This window comes from Alosa pseudoharengus, unplaced genomic scaffold, assembly GCF_046254945.1.
Source record: "Alosa pseudoharengus isolate Yale_2024_CS ecotype anadromous, Long Island Sound unplaced genomic scaffold, YU_APseudo_1.1 YU_APseudo_1.1_scf_1, whole genome shotgun sequence".
NCBI classification, from domain to species: domain Eukaryota; kingdom Metazoa; phylum Chordata; class Actinopteri; order Clupeiformes; family Clupeidae; genus Alosa; species Alosa pseudoharengus.
The window spans coordinates 11,127,505-11,146,885 of NW_027468564.1; the positions used below are offsets into that span (position 1 = coordinate 11,127,505).

Below are 19,381 nucleotides of genomic sequence, written 5' to 3' on the forward strand. Positions count from 1 at the left end.
CGCCTGCAGCCACAGTCAAACCGGACATTAGTTATATATCTTATTAAGTCTCTTTATACTGAAAACAACCAGAAACCAGTCAAACCGGACATTAGTTATATATCTTATTAAGTCTCTTTATACGGAAAACAACCAGAAACCAGTCAAACCGGACATTAGTCATATATCTTATTAAGTCTCTTTATACGGAAAACAACCAGAAACCAGTCAAACCGGACATTAGTTATATCTTATTAAGTCTCTTTATACTGAAAACAACCAGAAACCAACCAGATTTGTTTATCTTGATATAAGTTTAATTAAACACTTGGTTAGATTTAATTAGATAAACATTTTTTTTGGAGTGTGTGATAAGCTGTTTTGCAGCGCAGTAGTGAGCGAGAAAAAGGTGATATAACGGATATATATATATATATATAATATATATTAGTACCAGGAGATAGGCCTAGGGGGCGCTACAGGTGATATAACGGTGATGTGATAGAGGTGCACACTGGATCTGCTCCCAGTTATTTGAACTCAATAATCAAGGCGTACATCCCCAACTGCCCACTGCGCTCTTCTGATGAGCGTCTGTTATGTGGACCAGTCATAAACACTAGGTCTAATTCAAGACTCTTTTCCTCAGTGGCGAGGCGAGAGGCACATATGGAGCACAGCTGAAGACACACTGTCACAAGATGTGAGCAGCAACTCCTCTGCAGGATAAATGGTTTTTATTCAGTCATTCGAACATTATTGGGGTAAGTGTTGCTTTTTCCAGGATATGTTTTCGATGGTAACCCATTGTCAGTCAGTAGTGAAAGTAATTAACTGTGTATAATTGTTTTGTCATTGACTGAGACCATGGTGAAGTTAGTTTCACTTTGCCAATGAGTTCAAATAATAGACTAGTGCAAATGTGTGTAGGTTTTAGTAAAGCATGGTTTTGTGAAATACCTGTTTCATACGGTCTTGTGTGCAAGCAGATTCCTTCAAATGTGCCGCTGACTATCAAAATACCTATGCAATGTTTGAAGTTGCGCTGCTCGCTGTTAAAGGGAATGACAGGTGAAAACAAATATATTTAATGTCCGCAACACTGCTTAAACTCCCATATAAAAGCAACGTTTCGACCCTGCTGGGTCTTCAGGCAAATGGCCAAAACGCCCAAAAAGCACCCATGACTGATTAAGAAACATAAGGCCCACTTTCTTGTGCCAAGTGTAGTGTACACCCCATGGTGTGTTTCATGTTTTTGTTGTGTTCATTCCAATGTTAGACTTCTAAGATAGTCACGATGATGTTACCATTTTTGTCCAGTAGGTGGCAATGCAGCATTATTAGGGGAGTTATTCATGTGATTAAGTGAAGAGAGGAAAACAAAACTTGGAGAGAAAACGAGACAAAGAGAACAACATGGTCATGGAAAACGGAATGTAATGTCTGCTCTTTGGCAGAAAAAATATACTGTAAGTATGGATAGTCCAAGGCAGTCTTCAAAAAATTTAAAAAAAAGTTTTAATAGGTAGGCTTAATCATCATGCTAAAATTGCCTAAAATTGACAAGCGCCAGACAATTGATAACGTCTCATAACTACACCACACCCAATGTGGACTGGACAACCCACGGAATTTGTTTAAACTTTTCACCAGTGACCATGCATTTTAGATGGTCATGATGCCCTTTAATAGTTGAGACAGAATGAAATTCTGACAAAAAAATGGGCAGCCCTGCTTTATTCTGAAAACTAGATTTTTTGATCTTGATATAAGATTAATATCAATTGGTTAGATTAAATTAGATAAACAGGTTTTTCAGTGCATTACAAACACACACACACACACACACACACACACACACACACACACACACACACGTTCACACTTTATATGTTTATATAAAGAGGCCATGCTAGTGCAAAGGGATAATTACTATACCTTACCTGCAAATAACAAGTGTTCTTCTATAGAGTATTCCATATTGGTTAACGGAGATGTCATTTATCTTTAAGAGTAAGCAGAAATGATTTTCAGAATGCTGTTCCATGTATGAATGGAAATGTGAGCTCTTTGTTTGGTTAAAACACACAAAGCACAGCCGTCATATGTAACTCACCACTCTAGTAATCTGTACTGTTCTAGTTGCACAGTCCACAAATTCTAAGTCTGTTTCAAATGTCACCACGGCATTGCATGTTCTCTCTAGAATGGATTCAGACACAGGATTATTTAGAATGTGCACTGCAAAAAAACTGCAAAAAAAAGTGTTATTACATAATCTTATATTCAGTTTACAGTTTTTTTCAACTGCTTACACACTAAATCTTTGCTTGTCACACAATTTTCTAAACATGTTCTCCAAACATCATAACCTGACACCAAATCTGCAAAACCATACACTAATTCTCAGTGTTTGACTCAGTTTTCAATTGACTAAAACACATTTTGCAAAACACCACACACAATTTTCTACCTAACACACAAAAATCTAACAGGAAGTAACTTGATTTCGTTCTTTAAACACAACCTATCAAAATGCCACATTAAATCACCAGTGCTTCACTCTTTCTCTTCACATGTGCAAACACTCTTTACTTTACTGAACACCATCCAATCATTGCCTTAGTATAGGTCTATGAATAGATATACTCTCTATATAGGTATAGACCCTTTCAATCTGCTCCTAGAGGATTTCCGGTTGAAATATTCAGAACCAATGCAGATACTTTAAAAATAGAGAAAATACAGTAATCGGACTTACAGCTTACAGTAATGTTCTACAAAAAGTTAACTTTATGTAAAATTTGTATTTTTACTCTATTTTTGTTTGTCCCCATGTTACAGTACCATTAGCTCAATACATTTTTCTGTGCCTCCAGAAAATTGTACAATTGTTTGTTTCTGCAGTTGAAAGGGTCTATAGGCCTATGAATACATACTGTACACGACCCCCCCCCCCCACCTCCCACACACACACACACACACACACACACACACACACACACACACACACACACACACACACTTGTCTTTAGAAGAAAAAAAAAATCAGTGTTTTCAAAACTACATGTACATCTGGTGGTCACTGTATTCTTCTTTGCTTTTTTTGTTGTTTGCTGTAAAATACTGTATTCACAACAGCAAATTATTTGGGAAAAATCACTATTTTTGGTTTCAATATTGCTTGCATTTTTACTGTGTATTTCAACTTCTCTTTGTTGATACCGTAACTTTCACTCTTGTATGGAAATACATATAGAAAGCCTAAGACAGAAGAGCTTTAGGTTTTGAGCAACAGTGTGTACATGATGTATCCAAAATGTCATATTATGACAAAAGTGTTTGTAATGTGAGGCGAATGTTTGATTTAAACATGTGTTTTTGACATTTTGAATGTTGTGTGTCATTTTGCTGGAGATTTGAGGCATTTTGCATTTTGTGTGAGCAGTTGTGGGTTTTGTGTGTGGAGTTTTGAAAAATAGACACAGAGTTTTGAAAACGTGTGTAAACAATTGTAAAAAACTGTAAACAATGTATGAGGAAACTTACCTAGCACTCTCTCGAAAAATCATTTGACTTCATTCAAGAAGACTTTGACTTATTTTAAGGAGTCTTATTAAGACAAATTTACTTGTTTATGCACTGGCAGACAAATTTGCCTGTTTTCAGGATGAGACGTCTTAAAAGGAGTCAAACTCTCCTTAAATTATGTCAAATGATTTAACACAAAGTGAAATGATTTAACACTAGGTAAGTCTCGTTATACTGAAAACAATATTAACTATATTTTTTTAATCTTGATATAAGATTAATAACACTTGGTTAGATTTATCAGATAAGCAGTTTTTGCAGTGTAGGAATCACACAGCAAAAAAGCATTAACCAAACTTGTCTTGAATAAATTTGTCTTGATAAGACTCCTTAAAATAAATCAAAGTCTTTTTAAATTAAGTTAAAATGATCTTTGGGGGCAGCTGTGGCCTACTGGTTAGCACTTCGGACTTGCAACCGGAGGGTTGCTGGTTCGAACCCAGACCGGTGCACTGCAAAAACTGCTTATCTAACAAAATCTAGTGTTATTAATCTTATATCAAGATAAAAAAAAATAGTTGGTATTGTTTTCAGTATAAAGAGACCTACCTAGTGCTTTCTTGTGAAATCATTTGACTTAATTAAAAAAAAAAAAGACTTATTTTAAGACATCTCATCTTGAAAACAAGCAAATGTGTCTTGCGTTAAGCAAATTTTTCCTAAAAACAAGCAAATTTGTCTGCCAGTGCGTTGAGCAAATTTGTCTTTATAAGACTCCTTAAAATAAGTTAAAGTCTTCTTAAATTAAGTCAAAATGATCTTTTGAGAGGGCGCTAGGTAAGTCTTGCCATACTAAAAACAATACGAAATAGATTTTTTAATCTTAATATAAGATCAATAACACTTGGTTAGAATTCATTTTTTGCAGTGTGTGATTTTATTTTTTGCAGTGCTGTGACTGTGTGTGTCTGTATGTGTGTGTGATTTTTGCAGTGCTGTGATTGTGTGTGTGTGTACGTGTGTGTGTGTGTGTGATTTTTGTGTGCTGTGATTGTGTGTCTGTGTGTGTGTGTGTGTACGTGTGTGTGTGTGTGATTTTTGTGTGCTGTGATTGTGTGTGTCTGTGTGCATGTGTGGGTGTATGTGTGTGTGTGTGTGTGTGTGTGTGTGTGTGTGCATGTGTGTGTGTGTGTGATTTTATTTTTTGTGTGCTGTGATTTTTGTGTGCTGTGATTGTGTGTCTTTGGTCAGCTGGGGGCTGGGGGGACTGATGACCTCATAGTTTCTGGTTGCTTCTTTGATGGCCCTCATAGCATTTTAAAATAAGTCTTATTGAATTAAACCAAATGATGATTTTACGAGAAAGAGCTAGGTAAGTCCTAGGTTGTTCCTTGTCCAGGCCTGGACTTCAGATAAAAGTGTTCCTACTTCAGGCCTGGACTTCATCTAAAGGTGTTTCTAATCCAGACCTGGACTTCATCTAAAGGCGTTTCTAATCCAGACCTGGACTTCATCTAAAGGTGTTTCTAATCCAGACCTGGACTTCATCTAAAGGCGTTTCTAATCCAGACCTGGACTTCATCTAAAGGTGTTTCTAATCCAGACCTGGACTTCATCTAAAGGCGTTTCTAATCCAGACCTGGACTTCATCTAAAGGCGTTTCTAATCCAGACCTGGGGCCTCATGTACAAAGCTTGCGTATGCACAAAAATGCTGCGTACGCCACTTCTCACGCTCACGTCCGGATGTACGAAGACTGACTTGAACGTGAGAATGTGCGGTCCTCCACGCAAACTTCATGTCTGGCGTACGCACATTTCCAATGTGTACACTGCAAAAACTGCTTATCTAACAAAATCTAACCAAGTGTTATTAATCTTATATCAAGATAAAAAAAACTAGTTGGTATTGTTTTCAGTATAAAGATACTTATCTAGTGCTTTCTTGTGAAATCATTTGACTTAATTTAAAAACAATTTGACTTATTTTAAGACATCTCATCTTGAAATCAAGCAAATTTGTCTGCCAGTGCGTTAAGCAAATTTGTCCTAAAAACAAGCAAATTTGTCTGCCAGTGCGTTGAGCAAATGTGTCTTGATAAGACTCCTTAAAATAAGTTAAAGTCTTCTTAAATTAAGTCAAAATGATCTTTTGAGAGGGCGCTAGCTAAGTCTTTTCATACTAAAAACAATACCAAATAGATTTTTTTAATCTTAATATAAGATCAATAACACTTGGTTAGAATTCATTTTTTGCAGTGTATCGTCAGTTGGCGACACTTAGAGGCAATGCAGCGCAACAACATTGATCGCAAGTCTAGGCCTTTATTTGCACAGTATATTGTGAAACGTGGGTTATTAAAAATGATAACACTTCGAAAGTAGGCCTATGTTTCTATATAAATGGACATGCAATATGCGCACATTCTACTAAGTTATGCAACAACCTATCTATAATGACAACTGTAGAATTAGAGGATAAGAATTAAAAGGGAATGTGGAACCTACACAGCGCCGATATTTGGTTACACGATTGATGATGACTGGCTTATCAAACATTTCAGATTTTGAAGAGCTTTCCACAAAAACTGTGATAAATGGGGTCGGCTTCACTCATTTGCCCATGCCTTAACATTTGCCGAGTGTTTTCCCTTCATATCTTTGATAGTTTTCATTTTAAAAGAAATAGTAGAGGTCCTGGGAAAGATTTGTATGCACTTCATTTAGCGGAGAATATCTCAACTGTTATAGACTAATATGACCCCATTGAACAACGTGGGATGTGTGCCAAAATCGCTACCCGGGACGAAAGTTCTGAAAATTATCACAATAGGTGACACTATTATCACATTATAGGTGAATGGGACTTTTTTTTTCCTTAATAGATATTCTCATAAACTTCTAACAGTTTATTCTTCATATTAAGAGAAATACTTTTTGTATTACACTTTGTCTTAAAAATAAAATAAAATATGCAAATTAGCCAATATCTCATTAAATATGCGTACATAAACCCTAGCCTGGGTGTTCCCATGCTGCCTTGCGCGCAATTTGATTCACGCTTCTAAGGCAGCCTGGAAACTACCGCCCTCATTTTTGCCTCAGATAGGGAACCAATCACAGAACAGGGGGGAAAGCAAGACGATGATGAGCTATGCACAGACGCATTTGATAGACATCCGTGGCACCCAATAAACGGATCTGGGCATTTTTTTCAAATACGAGAAAATGAACGTTTGGTTCCCAGACCACGTCTCATTGAGAAGTGGTGGCGCTAGCCAGGCTACATAAACCCTTGAAGCTATAGATTTTCTGAGGTGATCACAATGTTCACAATGACCATGATTGTAAGGTCATAGTGTAAGCATTCTTATTTGATATAAAGAAAATGGCTAAAAAACAGTCAACCAATTGCATAGCCTACAATTAGCAACAAACAGGAATTGCCAGTTATTTATTAACCTAAACTTTAAAAGCTTACATTTCCTATCTGTTCTTAATATTGCTGTCATCACCACAACTTTTTTTTTCAACAAAAGTTTACTTGGCAGCCACAGTGACCTGAGATCATAGCAGAGCACATGGCTGTCAAGCAAGATGACTTGTGAGATCAAGAAAAGTAAGGAAATCTACTCTTTATTCTTTGTGTTGCTGTGTACACTTATTACATGTCATTATCAAGTTGTAAGTTGTAATTTTGTGTATTTAAATAATTATAATGAATTTGTATCAGTTTTAGATGCTCATTGAGCTCAATGCAAATCAAACCAGCTAATAGGCTAACTGAAATAACACCATGCCAATCTCTAGGTATGGTGAAGGGTATGTGATGAAGGGAAAAAAAAGTCCCATTCACCTATAATGTGATAATAGTGTCACCTATTGTGGTCATTTTCAGGACTTTCGTCCCGGGTAGCGATTTTGGCACACATCCCACGTTGTTCAATGGGGTCATATTAGTCTATAACAGTTGAGATATTCTCCGCTAAATGAAGTGCATACAAATCTTTCCCAGGACCTAGACTAAAATACATATGGGACAGGATGCATGTGAATAGATAGGCTGACTAATAAGCGCAAATAAGCTATTTCCCTTAGTGTGATCGACTGCATGGCTACTTTGACTTTCCTCGAGTAAGCATTCGCATGATTGTCACACTTGTGTGCAAATATAGGGATAGGATATGACCCAGAAATCGTAATGTTGTGGCGTGTTGGATCAACTTAGTATATTCCATTCGGGTGCACGATGCGTGGTAGGCTACTTGGACACGATTGATTTAATGATTTTTTAATAAATGCAGTTATGTTGTAATGGTCCAAATGCATCAAACCCAGTTATGCGAACCCTGTCACCTACTTGCAGACTGACCAATAATTCTGCCACGGTCTCCTATAGCCTAAGGCCACCATCACGCTCTGCCAATACTGTTTTTTGCCATTTCGTCACACTGCAAAAAATGAATTCTAACCAAGTGTTATTGATCTTATATTAAGATTAAAAAATCTATTTGGTATTGTTTTTAGTATGAAAAGACTTACCTAGCGCCCTCTAAAAAGATAATTTTGACTTAATTTAAGAAGACCTTAACTTATTTTAAGGAGTCTTATCAAGACAAATTTGCTCAACGCACTGGCAGACAAATTTGCTTGTTTTTAGGACAAATTTTCTTAACGCACTGGCAGACAAATTTGCTTGTTTTCAAGATGAGATGTCTTAAAATAAGTAAATTTTTTTAAAAATAACTCAAATGATTTTACAAGAAAGCTCTAGGTACGTCTCTTTATACTAAAAACAATACCAATTAGTTTTTTTTTTATCTTGATATAAGATTAATAACACTTGGTTAGATTTTGTTAGATAAGCAGTTTTTGCAGTGCAGACACACACTTCTACCTCGCATTTGCTGGAAATAAACTTTTTTATTAATTTGATGATTTCAGTTTGGAACAGGTTTGAGTATGAATGGATCCACAGATGAGTTTTCATTGTTATTAATATTGCGGGATAGGCCATTTTGTCTTCCCGGAGGTCTGCGCTCTCGAGTGGCCTTCTAGTTAGCATATTAAAATGAGTGTGATTGAGGGAGGAGAGAGGGTGGAGTGTAATGCTCGTGCATGTGCGCTTAATTTCACGTTAATTGGGATGTACAAAGAAAGGCTGCGTGGAATGCTGCGTACACACAGTTTCATACATCAGGATTTTTTTGTGCGTAAGCTACTTTTCAGGTTTGCACGTACGCAATGTTTTAGTATGAAATCCACGCAAGTCTTTGTACATGAGGCTCCTGGACTTCATCTAAAAGTGTCCTAATTCTGATGTGAGCCTGGACCACTAAACCGCAGCTGTGTATACTGCGAGAGTGTGTGTTTGGTTACCTATGGTAATGGTAGGCATGGCCTTCTGGTTTCTGGTTGCTTCGATGGTCCTCATAACAATGGTGTTGTCTGGGAAACAGTGTCCGCCAGGGTTAACCACCCTAAACCATATACTCACTTTCAGCGTGTTGCTTTGAGGGAGAGAAAGAAAGGTTTTTTTTCTTTGATAGAACATAGAAGAAGACAGTTTTGTCATTGGTTTTGGTTCATAACATTGACATTGTCTGAGAAACAAATGGAGCCATTACCAGACACAAAAACCTATTTACCCATGCACATGTTGCTTTGAGAGAACATTGTTTTCTGGTCTTTTGTAAAAGTTAATGTGCCGTCAATATCTACAACACTCATTAGCGAAGAGATACAGTACCTAGGCTAACACATTTGCTTAACACACTGGGAGCCAAATTTGCTTGTTTTCAGGATGAGACTTCTTAAAATAAGTCAAACTCTTATTTAATCAAGTCAAATTATTTTACGAGAAAGAGGTAGGTAAGTCTCTTTATACTGAAAACAACACCAGCTACATTTTTGCAGTAGGTATTTTAAGGTAGCCACGTGAGACCATCCTGATCTCGCGAGATCCATTTTTTTACTCGCAGATCAGTCTGGGAACTTGCGATAGAGAAAATTTAGCGCCAACGAAAGGCCAATTAGTGTTGGTTTTGAGGTGGGTTTACGCAATGAGAATATGGAGCGGGCACCTGAAATGGTGCCTTTTATACGTAAATTCTCATTACACAAACTGCAAATATCCTTTATCGACATGTTGCTCGCCTGCTGAGCTAATGAGCTATGCTTTGCCTGCAGCAGCTTGTGGTTGTATTTTCGTCGATTGGTTGATTTGGCCCGTCTATCACCAACATAGCTGTTGATAGACAGATGGTTTATCCAATCAGCTAACCAGTATTTTCACCCCTTCCCAAAAGTTCTCCAACGGAAGGATCCCAGATGGATATGCCGAGCAAATTCGAAGCAATCCATCTGGCGGAGTCAGGTTAATTTTAAGGTTCTGTGAGCTGATTTCTCCTACCTTGTTGCACATATGAGTTCTACATCTTCTGGATTTATTCGATCAAATGATGGGTCTGTGTACAGCTCTCGGGAAGCATTAGTAATCTGTAAATAAAGGACAGAGCATATTAATGTGCCTCAAACTATACAATGCTGGCATTCATTTCAAACTAGCTAATCATGCTTATAATGCACTGCACAAATCTGATATCTAACCAAGATCATTTTGACTTAATTTAGGAAACTCTGACTTATTTTAAGGAGTCTTATCAAGAAAAATCTACTGAACACACTGGCAGACAAATTTGCTTGTTTTTGTTGCACTAATTTGCTTAAAACACTGACAGACAATTTTTTCAGGATGAGACATCTTAAAAGGAGTCAAACTCTTCTTAAATTAAGCCAAATGATTTTACGAGAAAGAGCTAAGTAAGTCTCTTTATACTGAAAACAACTAGATTTTTTGATCTTAACCCATTCGCGCTGAATGCTGCATGACGCAACATTGACCCTCCCGCTGGATGCTGCGTAGCGCAACATTGACCCTCCCGCTGGATGCTGCGTAGCGCAGCATGCTTTTTATTTCATGTTTCTAGGTGCTACAGAGGCTTAGATATTACATTTTGGTAGACGTTGACAATTTTTAGTATGTTTTCAGAAAACCCTCAGGAAATAAGGTTATTTAGTCTAGAATGCCATAGGATTCTATAGGCGTTTTTAGCAGGCATTTTAGGAGTAAATGGGTTAATATAAGATTAATAACAATCCAAATGTCTCTCATCCATCCATTTCATTTGCGCACAGGTAGGTTGAGCTATATGAAGTTAATATTTTACTGTCATTTTGTCTGTTCTTATAACGTGACCCCTTTGCGCCACACAGATGTGCTTGATATCAAAAGATAGCTTTGTGTCTGTGATCAGATTCATCTGACATGCATGCCATATCTATCTGATCACGGGTTCAAAAGTCATTCAAAAGGAGAGTAATGGGTGTGCAGGTGAACGCAGAGTGGTAGACTGTAAATATGATGCAATTTCATGATTTTTTAAAAATGTAATACTTGATCATACAGACAAGTGCCTAGTTTCGTTTGTAAGCCCCACTCCGGCTCTGTCACGTGAAAAAGGTTTCATGTCGCTGTGACAAATAGTTCCGGAGCAATTTAGCAAAGAAGAATGGGTGTTAAACTATCTACCTGTACACATTCATTAAACTATTTGTCTATTAACATTCATTATCACCCGGAGAGAAGAAATACTCTTTTCTGATTGGCTGGTGGGGTGGCAATAAATTCTGAATAACAGGACACCTATGAAGTAGATCTGGTAAAAAAAAAGTTTAATCACTGTTCCATATTAATGCTTATGAATGGTAACTATAACAAACATAGTAGGACGACGGTTGAACGACGACCTTATCAACGGACGACCTGCCTGAAAGCAGGTTTTGCAACAATGGAATCAACTGTAAACAAGCTAACTGTCCATGCGATCGCTGTTATAGGGCCAAAAAGTTGTACAAGTCGGCTTCTTTTTAAACGGAACCGCTTGTTTCCTTTGCATGTTAAAGGCATGACTATTGCCTATAGTGGAAACCGGGTGATAATCGGGATAACGGCCTTCAAGGTTTTATTGGACTTGGGCGGAGGCTGCGCTGCGCGTCAGGGAGTTTTCTGCCTCTCGCCCTCGTCCATTAATTCTGTATAACAGGACACCTCGGCGGCCGTTATCCCTTACTTAAAATATGTCTATCAACATGAATTAAACCATGTCAACCTACCAACAACCACAGCAACCAACATGGTTACCCTTACAACCAGCAGAGCAACCACCATATGAACCCTAGCAACACCATAGGCAGAGTTTGACATTTGAGCCAGGGCGGGCAAACAAAAAAAATAACAAATTGTAGCAGCTGAGACCTGGCCTACCACTTGGGGAACACAGCATGAGCACATATGGAGAAAACAAACATGCTAAATGAAGATATATATAATTACATCTATCTATAAAGCAAGAAGCGTCTGTGTGTTTGTGTGTCTGTGGCACGCATATCTCGCTGACCGTTTGTCAGACTGTCAGATTTCGTATGTGGCTCACGCGTGGCACAAAGGTGTGCACTCTCGATTTTGAAGATTTTTGAATGCATATTTCAAAATATGCTTATTTACGTAGGACGTTTATCGCTGCACTGCACTGTTTCCAAGGGGACCAGTTTTAGGGGAGCTCCACCCCATGGATCGTGTACTGACAGTAGCTAGGTCCAGAGAACGGGCTCTGCTAGGGCTCACTTTGATGATAGTCAGTCGCAATAAAAAAAAAAAGATTACTCGGGAACCGATTGTGGGTTAAGATGCAAGATGATTATCATGTCTTACCTCAACAATAAAGACTCCCTGTATGCAGTTTGCTTGCATAAAATGATTACGCAGATTTTGCAACAACATGCCAACAAACACGGGTATGTAGTGACCACTCAAAGTAAAAGTATACAATAAACTGACGCTTCGAATAGCCCAGGCTACTTTGGACTTGAGACTTTGACTAAACAAACGACAATTCCGACTGCAAGGTCCCAAATTGAAACGAGCGATAGGCTAATGCCACATAGCTAACGTTAGACAACAAGTTGCAGACTGAGCGACGTCACTTATCACGCCGTCAAACACGGGTATGTAGTGACCACTCAAAATATGTGCAATAAACTGACCGCTTCGAATAGAATTAGGAAGTTATTCAGTAAGCTATACACACTTAACTCAAAACAGTTGTTAGGCCTATGTCTTTCTGATCTGTAGAAATGTCACATACAGCCATGCCTAAATTTATTACACATGTATTAGAGGCCACATTAATAATAGGCTAATATATTATAATATTCAGTATTTATTATTGAATGCTTAACTGGAATGATGTTTCCCTATCATCCTATTTTTAAAGCAGGCATACCTGTGGGCATGTAATTGAGCTACGGGTTTTCTTCAGGAATGGCATGTTTGAACGGGCACTGCACTAGTTATAACAATTTAACAAATCGTCCTTATGAAATCCAATGCAGCACAGCTGTCTTGAAACGCAATAGACAGGAGTGTCGCCTAGCAGTTGAAAACATTCGGGGCTTAGCTCTGGTTGCTGCTCACTTTTGATAAATTAATCCACCGCCTCTAGCCTCATTTGCGCCACATTGATTGAATATTTTGTACAATCATATTTTGTCAATTAAAGAATGTAATGACCTGTTACCATCTTGACATTTCTGTTTGCTATTAAAAATGCCACCTAGCAGAGTGGAGTTTTAAATAACAAGATCGGTTCATGTTATGCTTAGCTTAAGGAGAACGAATCATTAAAAACTCAAATTCGATTCTACAAAGGCAAAGTAAGTAAACTCCAAACTGTAGGCTATTGAGTGCAGGGCAGACCTAAATCATAGCGAGAACTCCAGGAATCAAAGGAAGTGTTCACCTACAGTCTGATGCCTCTCCAAAAGCAGAAACGAAGCGCAATCACGCCATTACGTTAAGACATGTTAAGAAAAAAATATTAATATTTTGCTGTAATCCAATGACACGAAAAAAAAAGTAATCCACAGCGATCAGTATGGCTAGATCAGGGGTGGGCAAACTTTTTGGCTCAAGGGCCACATTGGGTTTTGAAAATTGGCCGGCGGGCCACACAACCCCCCCACGACACACGCCTAAAAAAAAAAAATTTTTATAGCCTATAATTTAGTATGAAAAGTATTTATTTTAAAATACTGCTAATTTGTTTTAAAAATACTGCTAATTTTATGCTGTTTAACAAATGTATAAATTGTACACTATCGCTTTAAGACAGTCGCTTTAATTTACGTTTATTTCTCAATGATCTTCTGCCTGCTCCACTATGGCTAGTGCTGTACCTATGGCTGGGCCCTCTCACAGTTTTTAAATGGTCAGTAGTGGGAACTACTGTTGCCTTCATGATTTCCTTTTAAAACTTTCTTATAAGGAGGAGATATCAATTATCAACAATCACAAGCCAGCTGGAACCTGCGGCTCTCTCTCCCTCTCGTGAGTGCAGACGCGTTCCCAATTAAATGGATTGCATATGTTCACGTTAGATCTGCTGCAAAGGAGATAACTAAGAGTTAACTTAGTTTAACATGATGTTATCTCTATTTAACATGATGTTTTGACATTGACATTGTAAACGTTATCTAAGGAGAGTGAAAAGCAGTTTGCAGTAAAGCTAATCAACGTCTATCGCAGGAAAAAAATAGCGAGCAGCCTGATAACTAGCCTAAATGAAATGCTCGGCGGGCCGGATGAAAGTGCTTGGCGGGCCGGATCCGGCCCGCGGGCCGTAGTTTGCCCATCCCTGGGCTAGATGCACAGGCCAGTCACATTCACTAGCCAGTCCCAAACAGGTGAATGAGGCCTCTCCACTTTGCTGTTTAAACAAAGTGGAATAAAAAGTCCAAATCTACACACAACGCAAAATCAATTAGTAAGCTGACAGGACATTTATACACATGGCATTTAGGCAACCTTTATTGCAACGTTTGCACGGCAAGATGTTCAGACTAGTGCAACAGTCATTTTCGTTGTCTGCCTCCTGCATGCCTTGTCAGGTTGGCCGTAATGTTGCTTTTGATGTGAAGGATCGCAAGAGAAGAAAACTTGGCTGCTCCATATCATCACCTGCAGCCCGTTTCTTATATTATTGTTTTGTGTTATTTAAATTATTTTTAAAATATCTGGTCATGCCAGACGTATTTCACTAAATTTTTAAACATTACCCGTTTCCACCAGGGGAGGCAGTGCTCCCCCTGCCCAGCCCCCCCCCCCCCCCACAAACTCTGCGTTTGAGCAACACCCTAGTACCGGGAGACTGTTACCCACAACAAATGTCAAGTAACAACCCCACACATCTGTGGGTGAAGCCAACTGTTATACCTTTAACACACACCCACGGAAAATCACAAGAAGTCACCTTCCAGTGATCATCTAATCATCTGGGTTTTAACAGATTTAACAAGAGCCCCTCAACCTAAACCATGTTTATGTTGGTACCTTATGCATGCCTACCTTACATTACTACAGAGGGAGTTTCAGATGACACAGGGGTTACTTTAACATTCCTAAGTCAAAGGATGGTAAACAAATTTCACTATATACAAGTTATACTAAAATATTTAATTCACTGAGAAACACATAAAAATTATCCCCCACAAGCATCTTAATTACCCTAGCAATAACCCAGCATATGATGTCAACCTAGTAACCACCCTAGCAACCAACATGATTTCCCTAGCAACCATCATAGCAACAACTTCATTTATTATGCCTGACATGCCTAACAACCATGTCCACCTAAGCAAAGCCATTGTAACTATCTCTGCATTATCTGTTTTAACACTGTATGATATTTACGTCATGTGTTTTACATTTTCATGCACTGGTTATTCCTTAGAATTGCATATACACTGCAAAAACTGCTTATCTAACAAAATCTAACCAAGTGTTATTAATCTTATATCAAGATAAAAAAAACTAGTTGGTATTGTTTTCAGTATAAAGAGACTTACCTAGCGCTTTCTTGTATCTTAATATAAGATCAATAACACTTGGTTAGAATTCATTTTTTGCAGTGTAGTTGGCCCCAGCCGTGGCGTAACTGGCTGGGGCACCTGCACCGTACGCCGGACGACTGGGGTTTGATTCCCGCCCCGTGGTCCTTTCCGGATCCCACCCCGACTGTCTTTCCCACTCACTTAATATAGTCTTATATTCATATTTAAAAGTATAGTTGGTATTGTTTTTAGTATAAAGAGACGTTGCACTCTCTCAAAAGAACATTTTTTTTAAAAAGAGTTAGATTTGGTTTTTATTTTTATTTTTTTGAAGTGAGTCAAATGATTTTATGAGAAAGTGCTAGGTAAGTCTATTTATACTATACCAACTAGATTTGCCGATCTTGATATAGGATTAATAACACTGTATTTTTTTAGATAAGCAGTTTTTGCAGTGTATGGCAACAATTTGATATAGTATGAATACTACACAAAAAATGAATGACTGAAAGTTCAGACTTACCAGATTTACAATACTATTGTTACACATGGTTGAAGCTGAAAGTTCAGACTTACCAGATCTACAATACTATTGTTACAAGTGATTGAAGCTGTTACAGTCACTACGGGAATAGCAATCTCGTTGATGTCAGATACACAGAATCTTCCTGTGGGATAAAAGAAAAGCATTTGTCACTGTTTATAGTTATATGGTGAGACTTTCAGTGCAAGAGAAGCACTATCTTTTCTTCACTATCTTGTAAGAAAGTAAGTATACTCTAAGTATACATTTTATTTATAAAACACAGACAGGATCATACAATTATTCACAAAAAAGTGCATGAAAAATGGAAGAGCATTCCAGAGTCTGGGGGCAGTAGAGGCAAACTTGCTCCATCACCACAGAGCTAACTTGCTCTATCCCCATCACCACAGAGCTAACTTGCTCTATAACCCACAGTGCTACACTGCAAAAACTGCTTATCTAACAAAATCTAACCAAGTGTTATTAATCTTATATCAAGATAAAAAAAAACTAGTTGGTATTGTTTTCAGTATAAAGAGACTTACCTAGCGCTTTCTTGTGAAATCATTTAACTTAATTTAAAAAAAAAAGACTTATTTTAAGACATCTCATCTTGAAAACAAGCAAATTTGTCTGCCAGTGCGTTAAGCAAATTGTCCTAAAAACAAGCAAATTTGTCTGCCAGTGTGTTGAGCAAATTTGTCTTGATAAGACTCCTTAAAATAAGTTAAAGTCTTCTTAAATTAAGTCAAAATGATCTTTTGAGAGGGTGCTAGGTAAGTCTTTTCATACTAAAAACAATACCAAATAGATTTTTTAATCTTAATATAAGATCAATAACACTTGGTTAGAATTCTTTTTTTGCAGTGTAACTTGCTCTATCCCCACAGAGCTAAGTTGCTCCATCTCCACAGAGCTAACTTGCTCTATAACCCACAGAGCTAACTTGCTCCATCCCCACAGAGCAGACTTGCTCCATCACCACAGAGCTAACTTGCTCCATCATCACAGAGCTAACTTGCTCCATCACCACAGTGCTAACTTGCTCCATCACCACAGAGCTAACTTGCTCTATCCCCACAGAGCTGACTTTAGTTTAGTCTAGTTTTTATTGTTTTCAGTATAAAGAGACTTACCTAGCGCTGCCTCGTGAAATCATTTGACTTAATTTAAGAAAAGTTTGACTCATTTTAAGACATCTCATCTTGAAAACAAGCATTTTTTTCTGCCAGTGCGTTAACACTTTGAATGCCGCGCTGTTTTCGGAAGCTTTGGCCCAGAGTGCCAGCAATCTTGATCATTGTTGACGATTTTTGTAGAGCCACAGCGTATTCTATGTTATAGCTATGGACACATACTATGGCTTGTTTGAAAGGTGAGACTTTAAGCTCTCAGTGGGTACAAACCGTTTATTTCTACATGCCTCTGTTCCTAAGAAATCCCAAGCTAAACAGTGGCTAGTTTTCATCAAAATCCCTGTTTTATTTCTAGAAATGGAGATGTAGCATCTTTGATGAAATATGAAGTGTTGCCTGTAAAGTTTCCGGGAAGTGACCTAGCGAGACCTGGCGAGACTGCCACCTAGTGATAAACCCACCAAAATGGCCTGGTTTTGACCTGACGTGCATGTGTCACTGATTCAACCCAAAGCGGCAACCATCAAAAGCAGAGTTTTAAGATTAAATGTCCAGATAAAATGTCCAGATTGTGCGTTTTCATGAGTTTTCGATCGTCATATATTTCATTTCCATTCATCACAGAGTTCTTAAAATCACATATAAGGTGTGTTAGAGTGTCTAATTTTGTAATTAAAAAAAATGCTAAAAACGTAATATTACGTTTTTGCCACTCAACGCATGGGAAGGAAAGGCACTCAATGAGTTAAGCAAATTTGTCCTAAAAACAAACAAATTTGTCTGGCAGTGTGTTGGCAAAATTAAGTGCTTGAGGGCTCACACCCTTTCTGTGCCCTTTCCTTATATCTGTATCTATGCAGACTTTACTTCAGAGAATTACCCACGATTCATAGCGTTGTGACGTGAAACAAGGGGTTACTCAAAGGTAGGCTGAAAGCTTGAAAAAGTAAACAACTGCCATAAAACGGATTCTAAAACGTGTTGTCAATTAAATGATAGGTCACACACTGCAAAAAATGAATTCTAACCAATAGACAGGTGATATTTTTGAGATATGTGCTTCCTAGAGGCATTTTTTAGTAAAAGTTGGGAACAGGACTTTTTAACATAATTAAGGTGTGCTGAATCCAACTAGCCCTGTTCCCAAGCTGAATTTTGAGTTTATGACCATCAAATTATAAACAAAATGTTTGCCAAAATGGCGATTTTGGGCACTTTCATTGGGCGGATGTCATTATACCATGTAAATTAATTCATATTGTTCACAGACATCTTCCTTGGCCAATAGATCAAGGATACAGGCTGTGAAAAAAAGAAAAAAAATCTAGTATTATGCCCATGTTAATTACCTGAAAAAACTTTTGAAAAATATAATTGTTAAAAACTGAGCAGGCACACGGTATTTGACAAATGAGACTTATGTTTTTTGAGGGTCAAGAAAGATGTGTAGTGATGAAATGTACAGTTTAAAATTGTGGCCTACTGGTTAGGTCTTCGAGCTTGAAACCAAAGGGTTGCCGGTTTGATCCCCGACCAGTATGAAAAATGTGGGTGGTGGAAAGGTTGAGCACTAGTCTCCCATGCCCACATCCACGGCTGAAGTGCCCTTGAGCAAGGCACCTAACCCCTCACTGCTCCCCGAGCATCACTGTAGCAAGGCAGCTCACTGCTCCAGGTTACTGTACTGTACAGTATGCTTCAATGTGTGACCTGTGTGTTCACTAATTCACGGATGGGATACATGCAGAGACCAAATTCCTTGTATACCCAAGTATACTTGGCCATAAAACCTGATTTACATTACATTTACATAATTGAAGCGAATTGGGTTGGTAATGTATGTAGTCTCGGAGTAAGTTACACAGGCCTTTACCCATTTCGGTAACACTTTACGGTAAGGGTACATTAATTATTTATGTATTACTTCATTCATTAATATCTAATTATTCATCAGGAATTTACTGAGTTCATAGTTTGTCATTTGTGACCTCATACATGAACACATTACTAAATTATTAGGTACGGTGGGCACATCATTATGAATTATGATGTATTAACCATGATCATGACTTTATTTTTCTGCCAAAAATGTGGTCATCACTGCTCAAATTCTGATTTGAACATAACTTTGGAGTTCTCTAGTTAATCCGTGAATTAATGAAACACACTCAGCACACAGTGAACACACAGTGAGGTGAAGCACACACTAATCCCGGCGCAGTGAGCTGCCTGCAACAACAGCGGCGCTCGGGGAGCAT

General features: G+C 38.0%; 1 protein-coding gene across 4 annotated transcripts in view; it reads right to left on the minus strand.

The window, feature by feature from the left end:
- The window catches only part of LOC143136561 (uncharacterized), a 74,276-nt gene that overhangs the window by 4,650 nt on the left and 50,245 nt on the right, over positions 1-19,381 (minus strand). For all 4 annotated transcript variants that reach the window (XR_012989346.1, XM_076297291.1, XM_076297281.1 and 1 more), the window contains exons 9-14: positions 16,038-16,129; positions 9,925-10,010; positions 8,892-9,022; positions 2,099-2,184; positions 1,926-1,987; positions 1-3 (exon numbers count right to left, since the gene is read on the minus strand). The exon at positions 1-3 is cut by the window's left edge and continues 230 nt beyond it. Coding sequence is in view for 3 of the 4 variants with exons in the window: in XM_076297291.1 (XP_076153406.1) it covers positions 1-3; positions 1,926-1,987; positions 2,099-2,184; positions 8,892-9,022; positions 9,925-10,010; positions 16,038-16,129 (460 nt within the window). In the remaining variant the exon portion in view is untranslated. The remainder of the gene's footprint in view (positions 4-1,925; positions 1,988-2,098; positions 2,185-8,891; positions 9,023-9,924; positions 10,011-16,037; positions 16,130-19,381) is intronic.